Source organism: Erpetoichthys calabaricus, chromosome 15 (assembly GCF_900747795.2).
Source record: "Erpetoichthys calabaricus chromosome 15, fErpCal1.3, whole genome shotgun sequence".
Lineage (NCBI taxonomy): Eukaryota > Metazoa > Chordata > Cladistia > Polypteriformes > Polypteridae > Erpetoichthys > Erpetoichthys calabaricus.
Genome location: NC_041408.2, coordinates 92959931 through 92975496, shown reverse-complemented (window position 1 = coordinate 92975496; position 15566 = coordinate 92959931). Strand labels below are relative to the sequence as shown.

The following is a 15566-nucleotide window of genomic DNA, read 5'->3' as shown; positions in this document are numbered from 1 at the left end:
GAAGTCAATCTAAAGCAATACAATAAGCTGAGAATGTTACTTCTGATTGCTACTTTTATAAAGGAGGTTGTTTCTGCTGCCCTAGCGTAATATAAGTACTAATTCCAAGAAGAGCCGTCTCCCAGTGCTGCCAAGAATCACCATGATGCAGCAAATTGGGACGTGCTAATGGTAGCTTCTCGCTACAGGGAAATGACTTCATTTCAAGTAACTCCTTCCTCCCCCTTTTCAGACTTTCACTCTGAAGCACTTAGAAATAAATGAGAAGCACGCAGCTCCTAAAACCCGACCTTCCTAAAAATGATAATTGCCCTTTCAGAGTGGAAATGTGCAATAAAGCAGGCAACTTACCTGACCCATCTCCGAGCAATATAAAATAACGCACATGTACAGATTATCATCACTTTGGACTTTTACTGTTTTTTTAAAAGACAATGAAGTGTTAGGATGGTTTGCAAACTAAGGACCCAGAAAACTTGCCATTATTTAAAGAAACAATGACTTCTGCACTGTACTGGAATATTTTAAGGAAGAATGTGCAGTCATGTATCCATGACCCGAAGATGAAGAATAAATGGGTTATGCAGCAGGACAAGGAGCCAAAATACAAATGCAAGCCTACAAATGAATAAGTCAGAAGATACAAAATGAAAGTTTTGGAGTTGTCTAATCAAAGTCCTGACTTGAACCTTACAGAAAGGACCTGAAATGAGCAGTTAGCACTCACAATGTGTCTGGAATTAAAGCAGTTCTGCAAAGAAGAGTGGGCTTCAGTCGCTCAGCAGTAATGTTAAAGACAGATGTCAAATTATAGGAAGCATTTAGTTGAGATTATTGCTGCTAAAAGGTACAAGAATTGAAACTACAGGGTCAACAACTTTAATAAATCAGAGTAGTGCACCAAAGTGATGTGCATTCAGAACGGAGCGAGCTTTTTAAATGGAGACCCGCCTCCCTCTCTCAGTCAATGGTTAGGAGGCCTGTCTTCATTTACAAAGCTCAAATTTGCTTCACTGTGCTTCATTTTTATGCACTACCCTGATTTTCCACAAGTGTTTTTGATTCTGTTTTTATTTTGATAGATTTTGTTAATCCCCAAGATGAAATTGTACTTTTGCCTGAACTTTGGGAGATGAGAGCACAGGGTTACAACAACAACAACATTTATTTATATAGCACATTTTCATACAAAAAGTAGCTCAAAGTGCTTTACATAATGGAGAGAAGAAAAATAAAAGACAAAATAAGAAATTAAAATAAGACAACATCAATTAACATAGAAAGGAGTAAGGTCCGATGGCCAGGGTGGACAGAAAAAACAAAAAAAAACTCCAGAAGGCTGTTAGCCACCATACAGCACCCCTGGAGCAATTGTCAGGTTAAGGGACTTGCTCGAGAGCCCAACGGAGTAGGATTTCCTTCTGGCAGTAATGGGATTTGAACCAACAACCTTATACATACCAAGGCAGATCCTTAGCCAGAGAGCGACTACACCGCCATTGATTAAACAATATAAAAAAAAAAAAAAAATTGGATGTGTTTTAGACATTGTGAACATGTGACTGCAAAATTGACTTGTGGATTACGCAACATGAAACACTTCAAATTTTTAATGGACGTGTTTGCCTCTGCTGAAGCCCACTGAATCAAAAAGTGTGTAACTTCCATTCTCCATGAAAACATGAGCTTAAACTCTTTCTTGGCTATCACTATAAACAACATGGGGTAAGTAACAGATAAAAAAATATAAATATATCTTAATACATAATTCGCCTGCCTCCTCACTCAATCACTCATTCACGTTCGTCCGAAGCCGAATGCGCAGTCGCCTTCTGCGCAGCTGCCCGAAAAACCTTACGAGACCGACATCCAACCCCAACATCGCAGCAGGCGCCGGATTTACGGCCACAAAAATTCAAAGAGAAAGGCGACTTCGATTACAGCTCTAGAGGCCTGAAAGGCGATTTCGACTACAGCTCGAGGCCTAATTATGCATTCTGATTCAATTACGCATTCATTCAATACACCTATATCAGGTTTGTGGTGCTTATACTTATTACTATTCCATATTGTACTGGAACATTCATCATTCAATATTATACTATAGGCCTGGAAAATTCATCAACTAATAGTACAAGCCTGTACAGTAATGAGTAAAGCGGACTACAATCATTACAAAACAACTTCTTCGTTACTTATCATTTGTTCTTCGTACACTGCTGTCACAAACTCGTGCCCGTTTCATCTTACGTTGTCGAAACGGGCTCTTTGTCTAGTATTATATAAATATATATAAATATAAATATCATTTTCTTGTGGAGTGTTTCTTTAAGACACAGGAAATTTGACTTTGAGCCTCTTGTTCCTTTTTAACAAATCCCTTCATCCCTAAAAAGGAAGAAAAACAGACCAAGATAGACTAAGTATGGTGTCAGGGTTAAGAGTGGCAAACCAGGGCATAGACTGTAGGTGGGTACAAAACTGGCTCAAACAAAGGAAACAAAAGGCAATGGTGAGATGGACTAGGTGATGTTAAAAGTGGCGTTCCTTGGGGTCATTATGCCTCAGGGGTCACTGGTCTTTTTAATAAATATAAATAATCTGACAAAAACATCAGATTTATACAGTATCTCACAAAACTGAGTACACCCCTCACATTTTTGTAAATATTTTATGATATCATTTCATGGGACAGCACTAAAGATATGGCACTTTGACACAATGTTAAGTAGTCCGTGTACAGCTTGTATAACAGTGTAAATTTGCTGTCCCCTCAAAATAACTCAACACACAGCCATTAATGTCTAAATCGCTGGCAACAAAAGTGAATACACCCCTAAGTGAAAAATGTCCAAATTGTGCCCAATAAGCCATTTTCCCTCCCCGATGTCATGTGACTCGTTCGTGTTACAAGGTCTCAGGTGTGTTAAATTTAGTGTTATAACTCTCACACTCTCTCATACTGGTCACTGGAAGTTCAACATGGCACCTCATGGCAAAGAACTCTCTGAGGATCTGAAAACAAGAATTGTTGCTCTACATAAAGATGGCCTCGGCTATAAGAAGATTGCCAACACCCTGAAACTGAGCTGCAGCACACTGGCCAAGACCATGCAGCGGTTTAACAGGACAGGTTCCACTCAGAACAGGCCTCGCCATGGTTGACCAAAAAAGTTGAGTGCATGTGCTCAGCGTCATATCCACAGGTTATCTTTTGAAAATCGACGTATGAGTGCTGCCAGCATTGCTGCAGAGGTCTGCCTGTCAGTGCTCAGACCATATGCCCGCCGCACACTGCATCAAATTGGTCTGCATGGCTGTCGTCCCCGAAGGAAGCCTCTTCTAAAGATGATGCACAAGAAAGCCCACAAACAGTTTGCTGAAGGCAAGCAGACTAAGGACATGGATTACTGGAACCATGTCCTGTGGTCTGATGAGACCAAGATAAACTTCTTTGGTTCAGATGGTGTCAAGCGGGTGTGGTGGCAACCCGGTGAGGAGTACAAAGACTAGTGTGTCTTGCCTACAGTCAAGCATGGTGGTGGGAGTGTCATGGTTTGGGGCTGCATGAGTGCTGCCGGCACTGGGGAGCTACAGTTCATTGAGGGAATCATGAATGCCAACATGTACTGTGACCTACTGAAGCAGAGCATGATCCCCTCCCTTTGGGCAGTATTCCAACATGATAACGACCCCAGAAACACCTCCAAGACAACCACTGCCTTGCTAAAGAAACGGAGGGTAAAGGTGCTGGACTGGCCAAGCATGTCTCCAGACCTAAACCCAATTATTGAGCATCTGTGGGGCATACTCAAACAGAAGGTGGAGAAGCGCAAGGTCTCTAACATCCACCAGTTCCGTGATGTCATCATAGAGGAGTGGAAGAGGATTCCAACGGCAACCTGTGAAGCTCTAGTGGACTCCATACCCAAGAGAGTTAAGGCAGTGCTGGAAAATAATGGTGGCCACATAAAATATTGACACTTTGGGCACAATTTGGGCATTTTTCACTGGGTGTACTCACTTTTGTTGCCAGCGGTTTAGACATTAATGGCTGTGTGTGTTGAGTTATTTTGAGGGGACAGTAAATTTACACTGTTATACAAGCTGTACACTGACTACTTTACGTTGTGTCAAAGTGTCATGTCTTCAGTGTTGTCCCATGAAAAGATATCATAAAATATTTACAAAAATGTGAGGGGTGTACTCACTTTTGTGAGATACTGTAGCAACTTACCTATCCATCCATCCATCCACTGCTCCAGTGATGCAGATTTAGTACACGTGTGATATGTTTAGAGACTGTCACCAATGCAGAGCCAGACGTCACAATCAGGACAGTAGAAATGTGTTACTTTGAATACTTGTAATACTTTTTTGCTGCATGCACATATGAAGGTAGAATGTCAGTGCCTGATCTGCACAATAACCTCCACCCACTGTGTTATTGTAGGCTTCCAAAGCGTAAGGCTTAGGGACTTCCACGTGTCCCCTAACACAACAGTTGCTGCACTGTGAACAGTGCTTGAGGGGCCAACGTCCGTTTTGTCCTTGCACTTGTTTTGCTCATTTTGCCTTTTTGTCATATAGCTAGTTGCTCACACTGAAGCTTCAGCTTCACATGACTGAAGTCACCAGGTATATCACGGTGGTTCGGTCGCACAATGCCATATGGGCCAGTGTCAACTTTCTGTGTTAATATCCGAAGATCAATTCATATCATCATCACCATCGCTTGATTCAACTAATGGTTCAGTTTATTTTAATACTGTCTTATAACAGCTAACAGCTTTTCATTTACATACCATTGTGATTTTTGCATGTAAACTCCTCCCCACTCGTGACTATTGATGAGTTACCATGGAGTGGCAGAAATATCTGCTTTTTTTTTTTTTTTTTGCAGCATGATGTTATTTTAGCCACTAGATGGCACCAGAACACGGCCCCATGCATTATTCAGGCTTACAAACAAAACAGGTTAACCGCAGTCACACTCAGGGTTAACCATATTTACATAGAATTTAGAGCGATTAACACCAAGAAAGTTGAAGACACGTCGACCTTTAGTTACAAAGTAAGCAAGACAAACCGAACACCTGAAGAAGAGCTACTTTACCTCTACATCTTGTACTGAACGAGGCTGGGCCTGACACAGCATACTGAGTAACAACAAGATCAGCTCCTCGATGTACTGGAGAGCATCTTCCATGGATGAGAGATTCGGATGAACTTGATTTAAAACCTAAAAAAAGAGAAATAAAAAAAAAATAAGTCAATCTAGACTAAATTTGGTAATAATGAAAGACAAAGAAGGGTGGCACTGTGGCGCAGTGGTAGCGCTGCTGACTCGCAGTAAGGTGACCTGGGTTTGTTTCCCGGGTCCTCCCTGCGTGGAGTTTGCATGTTCTCCTCGTGTCTGCGTGGGTTTCCTCCCACAGTCTAAAGACATGCAGGTCTGGTACATTGGCGATCCTAAATTGTCCCTGGTGTGTACGGGTATGTGGTGTGTGTGTGCCCTGCCGTGGGCTGGTGCCCTGCCTGGGATTTGTTCCTGCCTTGCACCCTGTGTTGGCTGGGATTGGCTCCCCGTGTTAGGATATAGCAGGTTGGATAATGACTGAATGACTGACTGACTGAAAGACAAAAAAAGCAAATGAAGAAATAATCATTTTATGAAAAAATGTTTAACAGCCACAGGAAGCCAGAGAGTATTCACGAGCAGGAATCAATTCCCAATGAAACAGCGATTCTTCCAGGGGCACGCAGAAGGCCAAATTAAAATCACCCGTTACTCATGCATGTCTGTGGGAAACTGGACAAACTGGAAAAACCAGGTGGACATGGGAGAAAATACGCATCAAACATGGATCCCTGAAGCTCTGGGACAGCAACACCTACCACTGTGCCACCCTGCTGTCCACAGTTTAAAACATCCCTTGGCAGTTCTCAAATGCAGTGGACTGACAACAGGAAAAGCAGAAGATGTACAAATAGAAGAGGAGGTCACGGGTTTAATAAAGTGCAGAGAAGAAGTTCCCCGAGGTTCACAACCATAAAACACCTTTTGCTTCTTTAATTAATGTCTCTTTACCCTGTGGCTCGAAGAGTTTTTCATTGAAGTCTGCTGCCATGTAGCCAGCGTAACAGGGGTGGCACAAGGCACAGTGTCAGCATTTTATCTGAGTACGTCCCAGCTGGCACTCTGGGAATGAACACTTTTCCAGTAAGGAGTTTAATAAACCAGTAGTTAAGGTAGTGGCTCAATGAAACAAACTGCTTGGAAGTCGTCACTTAAGGAGAAACAGAAAAAGGTTGGCAGAAGACAGTGTTTTGTAAAAGGTGCTATATTATTATTATGAATTATTATTTGGCGCCTTTATCTAATCATAACACCTGAGATACAATTGGTTACATTTCTTTAGTTTTTCTAATTGGAGTGCAGGCTGGTGAAGTGTTGGTCTCATGGTCACAAAGGTGTCAGTAGTGGGATGTGAACACACAACCTCAGGGTTTGAAGTCCAAATTCTCAACCACTACACCACACTGCCTAACCATCCAACTTTTATACAAAACCTACTGATACGATACAGTGCCTTTAGTATCTGTCATTACGCGGCGGTGTCTTTCCTATATGTCCCCGTAATATAGTGCCTTTCATACCTAGCTGTCTGTTATTATTCCTAGTTATTATTTGTCCGTTAACATTAGATATATGATTTTATTTGAGTATGTCCCAGCTGGCACTCTGGGAATGAACACTTTTCCAGTAAGGAGTTTAATTAACCAGTAGTGGAGGTAGTGGCTCAATGAAACACAAAATGCTCGGAAACTATCAGTCAAGGAGAAACAGAAAAGGTAGGCACACGACAGTGTTTTGTAAAAGGTGCTATATTATTATTACTAATTATTATTTGGCAGATGCCTTTATCTAAGGTGACTTATAACACCCAAGATACAACTGGTTACATTTATTTAGTTTTTCCAGTTGGAGCGTAGGCAAATGAAGTGACTTGCTCGTGATCACACAGGTGTCAGTAGTGGGATAAGAATCCACAACCTTCAGGTTTGAAGTCCACGACCTTAACCATTAAGCCACACTGACTAACCATTAAGCTTTTATACAAACCAGTCTATATAATACAGTGCCTTTAGTATCTATCATTATGCAGCATCTTTTCTAGATATCAACCTGACCTAGTATGTTTCATATCAATCTATCTATTATTATTACCACTTATTATTTGGCTGACACCTTTATCTAATGCTAGCTGTCCCCCTGTGGCTCTGCCCACGTAGTATTGAAACAGGACAAACTTTAAAAAAATCAATAAAAAAATGTAATTCTGGCCAAGTGGAAGGTAGGTACGCTCTAACGTCAAACGTTGCTGTCTGATCGTGTTCAGCTCTGACGGACAGCGTCTTCCGTGTGGGGAGAAATGCACATGGCCATGATATCTCTGCCAATCAGCAGCTACCCTCTAAAAACGCACATGGCTGGGATCTCTCTCTGAAAAACATCAAACGTTACTCCTTAGCAACCTCTGGATGACAATGTCTGTTGAACAAACAGGTAGTACTGGCTAAGTGGAGACAAGGTACGCTCCAACACATGGCGCGAGGTAGAGCGACTCGAACAGTGAGTGAGGAGGGGCCCGGGCCCAGCCCTCTTCCCCTCCGCCTGCAGCCTCTCTCTTGGATTCATGCAAATAAATCAGTACCGCTAGTGGACTATGATACTTAGTGTGATGAGAGAAGTCGCAAAATCACCTGGAATGTTCAAGCAAATTATAGAAAAAAAACGTTGTTCTCTTGTGAAAAGCGGACTGACAGACAGAAAGACGTTGGGATTTTATATATAGATGACTTACGATATCTGATATACAATTGGTTACATTTCTCTTATTTTTCCAGTTGGGACTCAGGCAGATGAAGTGACGTGCTCGTGTTCACACAGGTGTCAGTAGTGGGATATAAATCCACAACCTTGGGGTTTGAAGTCCAGAGCCTTAAGCTCGACACCACACTGCCAACGCCAATGTTAAACCTAAACGGAGCTTGTAGGCGAGTTCCCCTTTAATGCAGAAATCCTTACTGTGCTCAACATGCCCGTTTGCCAGTCTCTCTGTGTGGCACAATTTGGCTCTGAGCAGGCCAATTCTGTTGAAATTTGGCACCCTTGCTTTTCCACGAGATTTGTCAGGAAAGTTCCATTCTCCTAGAGATATTTCAGTGCGCTGTACAAACATATCATGAAGCAATGGAAAGAGTGCGGCAGAGCTGTAAATCTGCCAGAGCAGGCTGTCCACCAAAACTGAAGATGATGAGTGAGGGAGGTCATCAAGAGACCTCTGAAGGAGTCACAAGTGACCGAGACTGGACAGCTTGGGCAGACAAGAACTGTTGGCCTGGTACCTCATCAGTCTTAGCTTTATGGGAATGAGACACAAGAGAAAAAAGAAATGCATAGGGTTATTTGGTAGAAAGCACATGGAAGACTCAGCAGGAAGGAGGATTTAAGGTCTGATGAGACTAAAAATGAGCCCCGTTTGGCCATCAGACTGAACGTCATCTTTGAAAACACTGCACTCCACCCTGAAGCATGGGGGTGACAGCATCAGCCTGTGGAGATGCTTCTCTGCTTGCAGGCCCTGGAAGGGTTGTGATGGGAAAACGAATGCAGCAAAATTGGAGAAAACCCTGAAGAAAAACCTGATGGCATCTGCAAGGAACCTGCACCATAAGAGAAGATGGGTTTATCAGCAAGACACTGACACCAAGCGTGAAGCTAAAGCTACAAAGGAATGGCTTCAAAACAACAATGTGTCAGAGTTCAGATCCCAGTGCATGTTTTTGCTGTTAAAATGGGTTACCAAGAGTAGAGTTCTTCTTCTTTTGGCTGCTCCCATTAGGGGTTGCCACAGCGGATCATCTTCTTCCATATCTTCCTGTCCTCATCATCTTACTCTGTTACCCCATCACCTGCATGTTCTCTTAGGCCTTCCTCTTTTCCTCTTCCCTGGCAGCTCTATCCTTAGCATCCTTCTCCCAATATACCCAGCATCTCTCCTCTGCACATGTCCAAACCAATGCAATCTCACCTCTCTGACTTTGTCTCTCAACCATCCCACCTGAGCTGACCCTCTAATGTCCTCGTTTCGAATCTGTCCATCCTCGTCACACCCAATGAAAATCTTACCATCTTTAACTCTGCCACCTCCAGCTCTGCCTCCTGTGCCACCGTCTCCAGCCCATATAACATAGCTGGTCTCACTACCGTCCTGTAGACCTTCCCTTTCACTCTTGCTGATAGACAAAAATGGCAAATTTATTAATTTAAGATTAAACCTACAACACAATAAAGTTTGCAGAAAGTGATGGGGTCTGAGTGCTTCCTGAGGCTACTGTATGGATCACTGGGCAGATGACTGGGATTACTGGGAAACACCGAAGTGACAGTAGTAACATGAAGCTGGCTCACAAGGTTATGAAGAAGTGCCAAAGCTGCAAATCCTGACTTCTGTCTGGAGACCTGCTCACTTAACCCAGACACCCATGCATGATTGCCATTGGCTAGCCACACACCACCAGCCACCAGTACTCTTTGAGCTGCCAAAACAAACCTGGAGGAAGGCTTTCTCTGAAGGGTGACAGAGGCAGCCCGGATGACGGACACCTCTGCTGCATGTCCTTTTAGCTCGAAGTGGAACTCCCAGCAGGCCACGAAACCTCAAGAGGATGAGCAAATGAATAAACAGGGGCAGAGCAGCAAATGGCGAGTGAGGAAGTCACAGCAGCTTGACCACAGAACAAGTTCAGGCAGGGAGCTGCTCAGCGGTTTGCATTCCTGCCAGTAAAGCGGAGAGAGAGAAGTGCAAACGTGTGCGTGTGTCTGTGTGTGTGTGTGTGTGTGCGGTGCTTATTGTAACATAACTTTCAGCTTCTAAAAATAGACACACCTAGGGCTGGCTCTCTTCCCCCTTTGTGTATGCAAAGTAAACAGTAATGGACAGAGTTTGATACATGAGGTAAATGAGGTTTGAATGTAAATAAAAGGTAAAGTCGAACAAGTAGGAAGGGAAACCACGACAAACATACGGCACATTACATACACAATGGCAATATCTGGAGGCAGAAGGAAATCTACGTGAAAAAGGAGGCGGGGGTCCACAACCAGAGAGCAGGCATGTTGGCTTTGAAAGCGTGCTGCGAGACTAGAAAGGCACCACTGATTCTATACAAGTCTCTTGTGTGGAAACGTCTTGAATACTGGGAAGAGGATGGTCAGCTTCTATTTTAAAGTGATGAGGCCTAGTCCAGTAAATTTAATCCAGAAACTGCAGACCCCAAGCTATAAGGAAATAAGAAAAGAGTTTAAAATGATAAGAGATTACAGCTGCGACAGCAACCTGAACTGAAGCCTTTCAGTTTGACAGGAGATGGATAGATGGGCTTTATTTTGCCCCAGGGAGAAATCTGTCTTTCTACAGAAGCTGTTTAAATAAATAAGCAGATAGATAGACACACACACACACACACACAGCATGGCCTGAGCACACACCAGAATGACTAATAAGGAACAAAATTAAAAAGAAAGACTTGGTAGTCCCAGTAAGACGCTATACAGGAATATTGCTTTTGGTATAAAAGGAGCCCCCATAGCATTTCATGACACACTTCTACTGGACGACATGTTGACTGACAGTCCTCAAAGATGGTGTGTGTCAGAGAGAGGATGTGCAGCATTGTTCATAATGGTACTCAGTTTTGTCTTCATTCTTACCTTTGTCTCTACCTCCAGCTCACCCAGAGGGCATGAGCCTAAGTGAGCCTGCCATTTTAATTAGCTTGTTGATTCAGCAGGAGTCTCTTGAAGTGATTGTACTGGCCCAGCACACCACATTGGCCATAATAGGGATATAGAAGATGTAAAGGGTGTCATTTCCCACAGGCACAGTCTGCCCAGCCTTTTCTTCCTCTGTGTTATTAGACCAGTCCATTCCATCATTGATGAGGACCAACAAGTACTGGTAGGTGTGCAACACCTCCACATCCACGCCCTGAAAAGTGACTCTTTGTCATGGTGAAACTCAATCACCAGTTCTTCTTTGGATTTGCTGACAATTCTTTCTGCACCAAGAAACAAAGTTCTCCACCTGACTCTTCTGCTTTGTCTCATCCCCTTATCAATGCACCCCAAAGGTGCAGAATTATCTGAGGTTTTCTGCAGGTGGCCTGATCTGCTGTTCTACTTATAGTCGGAGGTGTACTGTGTGAAGAAAAAAGTCAAAGATGTGTTCCAACCAAGGCTATTATAGTTTTGCCTTTTTATATTAGTTTTTATTTCTATATTTTTTCTGACCTTACTTGGAAATTCAGTTTAGTTTTAGTTTTCCTTCATCATGTATTTTTAGTTTTAATTTAGTTTTTATTTCACTAAGACATTTATTTTTATATCTACTAGTTTTAGTAATTATGGCATTGAGCTCCTATGGAGTTTAGTTTTGTGTCACAATCCAGATAGAACTGTACACTTAACTGATTTGGATACAAGTTTAATGTTAGTGGAAGCTAAATGTGAATTTCCCATTGGGATTAAGAAAGTATCTATCTATCTATCTATCTATCTATCTATCTATCTATCTATCTATCTATCTATCTATCTATCTATCTACACTACATGGTTTATTTCCTATCTGGTTTTGTTTTTGTCTGATAAAAACAAGCATAATCAAAACCAAATACTGAATATGAACAATTTTTAAAGTATTTTCTATGTGATTTGTGTTCAATAAATGTGTGCTAACTGCTGGCACTTTTTATCTTTTCCTTTTATTGCCCAGAATGAGCCAATTTGTAATGAAATTTAGATGAATTTTAAGTTTTTTTTTTTTTTTACTCTAAATGCCTACAGCACACAGCATATCCTACTCCAAGACAATTAGCTTACAGTGAATGCCTTCAATATTGCATTCAAAAATCTCCCATACTAGGCTTTGTTATTTTCTACCAGCCATATTGAAAAGCACATTCCGATTTCAAGCGTTTGAATTACATGTTGATAAACAACAAGCGCAAAGAAAGGTGGCACAGTCAATTTCTTTCTATTTCACACGCTTTACATGCTCGTATTCAGCATGCTCTGTCACTGCAAAGGCTGTGTGAACGCCCACCATCCTTCACCAGCCACCGTTTACTGGATGAATATATGCGGATGGCTCGTGGTGGTTTACTTTCTGTTTTAGAATTAAAAGTTACAAGGGGTAAAGACTAACAGCAGGAATATTCATTCAAAAATGAAAACTAAAAATATTTTTAGTAAATTATTATTTTATTTCAGTTAGTCTTTCCAGCTGCTTTAATAGCTTTGTTTAGTTTTTCATTTCGGTTTTGTTAATTATTTTATTTCAGTTTACGAAAATGCTTTTTTTAATAATAGTTTCAGTTTTGATTTTAGCTTTCGTTAACTATAATAACCTTGGTTCCAACCCAATGAAATTTCACAAACAAGCAGGGGGAGGACAAGTACATCAATCCAGAGAAAACTTTAATCTGATGGGTGTAACTGTGATCCAACAGTGCAGTGAAGCGTTAAAAACAAAAGGACACCACCAACTGTGATCCTGCAGGCTTCTTGTGACTCACGTTTCAAACTAGCACCCTCTTCTTGTTTTACCCAGAACCCCTTGCAACAACTGCCCAAGGACGCAGTACTCCCGGTGCTGCTGGGATTTGCAGTCCATTTAAGTAGCCATTCTAAAGTGTCGTCTGCGGTTTTCTGCAAAAGGCTGCAAAACTTGAAAATAATTTCCATTTAATTATTCAACACAATCCTGCGAATAGGCAGATCTGTGAAACCTAAACCCGGAAATTGTAAGAGCCAACCTGTACAAGAAAATTCTTACTTCCATGTAAGACAACACTAACAAAATAACAAACACAAAATAAATATACGGAATGCAGCATGTATACAAATTTACATACAACATAACATTGTTGCACCCCTTGCATCAGCTGAGGATGACTTCATTCCCGAGTCAGCAGCCCCATGAGCTGTCACTCAGAAATCATTCAGATGAACAGCTTCAGTGTCAGCTACAGGGGAGCCTAGAAAAGCATAGAGCCTGCAAATATTGCATGTACTCCATTCTTGTGTGGCAAAATTGGACACCCTTTCTAAGGATAGTGAGCTACCTGAAAGGGCGATGAAATGACCAAAAAATCAATTGGGTCATTGCTGGGTGAGCAAGGCGCAGAACTACAGTTTGGTTACTTCAGCTTGGTACTAGAAAATGATATTTCTTCTTACTTACTGTTAAACATATTGCACAGTTAAATACACACATAAGGCAAGTATTTAAGCTACAGTTTGGATTCCTTTACCTTTAAGAACACCAAATCCAGAGCTTTAGGTGGTGTTGAGAACAGCCAACCCTTTGAAACTTTAAGCATTCTGCAAATCAGAAGACAATTAATGTGGCTTATGGGAAATAAGCAATGAGATGGTAAGCTGAGAGACACCTTCGGTGAAACTGAAAGGTGTTAAAGAAAGCAGGGCTTGAGGGAGTTCTGAGCAAAAAAAATAAAACAGACAAAGATGGCTGCCAAGTTTCTAATAATGTGCTATAAAACACAAAGCATCTCCTCTACGCTGTATTTCAACATACGACACAAGCATCCTGCTTGCGCAGTTTGGGACTGTTGCAACGTGCCACACCAGCCAATGCAAGCAAGAAGAAGCTGCAATGAGCGCTGGTTGCAGGAAATCACACAAAGGTTTTGTCAAGTGACAGAAAAAGACAAGTTAATGAGAAAAGGCTTTGGGCAGCTCAAGGTGCCACATTCCATCTTGTAGTCGCTGTTGCCAGATGCAAGATCTGAAAATCCAGCAAGCCACAGCCAGAAAGTTCACGCAGACAGGAAAATTCTGTTGAAATGGCCGAGTGTGCACAGGTTGAGGATGTGCTTTCTAATAATAGTAAACGATGGATTTGTAAACTATTTTTTAATATCCTACTGATTATGGGCCATGAAAATGTTTGGTTAACCATTCAATAAAAAAAATATATTTTTAAATGTGTTGTAACACAGCAAGCTGTGGTAGCGGTCAGGGTGGTAAATAGTTTCTACCCCTACAGTATTTTTCTTTTAAGATGCAATAAGCCAGGAACTGTGCTACAAACATCCAAAAAGTGTGTATGGATTGTTGTGGTGACCCCTAGTCGTCCCCCATACACTATGACTCTCAATAAGTAGGGTTAAGGGTGCCTGTTGTATGTAGCACAGAAGTCCACTCACTTTGGCACCTTGCTCTGCCATGAGACCCCAGTCCTGCATCTAAAACATCCCCACCTCACTAGTGTTCTCTGCAGAGAGGCTCGGTGATCCATGACACAGCCAGCTCGCTGCACTGACCCAAGGCATTTCCATGCCATTCCTTGCATACCTGTGGTTGATGCTCATCCACTGTGGTATTTCCAGCTCTTGCCAGCTCGGCCTACACATCTGCAAATAGAAGAGAGCATGCAACATCTCTTCCATCAAGTGCGTCAACAGCAGCAGCAGGTTGGAGCTCCGAGGCCCGGCCAGGATAAAACAGGCCTCTAAAAACGCGTTGAACTGCCAAATGCTTCACTGGGAAAGAATGTCAGGAATCTTGCTATTGTCAGCAACGCTGAGCTGCTTGCTAGCTGTCTGAACTCCTGAAAGCTCATCTGATGGGCCTCTCTCTCGCTTTCTTCTCTTCTCTTTTCAGGGGGGACTTTCACCTCGACCTGCACTCCCCAACCCAAACGCTGGCAGAAGTTCAAGCCCACGTTTGAGACATGCGGGTCAAGCTCTTTGATGATCTGGCCACTAAATCCACAGCTTCAGGTGGCGTCACCCTTTCACATTTTAACCATTCTGCAAATACCAAGACAACAAATGTGGCTCAACTCAATTCATGGGAAATCAGCAGCAAGATGGCAATTTAATTTCATTAAAACAAAAATCTATCTATCTAAACAAAAATGGATCTCAAGTTGGTTAACTGGCAGGAGACAAAGTGTAAAGAGGAGAGGAGAATGGCGTGAGGTCATCAGTGGAGTCCCTCAGGGGTCTGCTCTGGGCCCAGTAATTTTTCTGATTTATATTAATGACATCTCTCTCTCTCCATATTACAGGGTATATATATATTCCTCAATAAATAAATGGCCACGTATAATATTTTTATCTCACTTGTTTAACTGGTTTCTCTTTATCTACTTTTAGGACTTGAGTGACAATCTGATGATGTTTTAGGTCATATTGATGCAGAAATAAAGAAAATTCTAAAGGGTTCACAAACTTTCATGCACAACTGTACATAAGTACATATATATATTATACATATACAGGTACTTGTCGACTTACGACCGCGATTGGTTCCGACTGACTGGTTGTAAGTTGATCTGGACGTAAGTCGGCCTATGTTAATTTAAGGTAAGAATATTAGACTGGGTAATAATATTGTAATCATCTTAAAGTAATATTTTATCAACATTTTCTTACTTTCTAAGACAAACACAGCATACTACAGTACAATTTGT

At 41.9% G+C, this 15566-nt stretch overlaps 1 protein-coding gene across 2 annotated transcripts in view; it reads right to left on the bottom strand.

Moving 5' to 3' along the window:
• Window positions 1-15566, bottom strand: part of LOC114665943 (son of sevenless homolog 1-like) — a 143326-nt gene that overhangs the window by 94324 nt on the left and 33436 nt on the right. For both annotated transcript variants that reach the window (XM_028820610.2, XM_028820611.2), the window contains exon 2: window positions 5117-5242. In XM_028820610.2, coding sequence (XP_028676443.1) covers window positions 5117-5242 — 126 coding nt within the window. The remainder of the gene's footprint in view (window positions 1-5116; window positions 5243-15566) is intronic.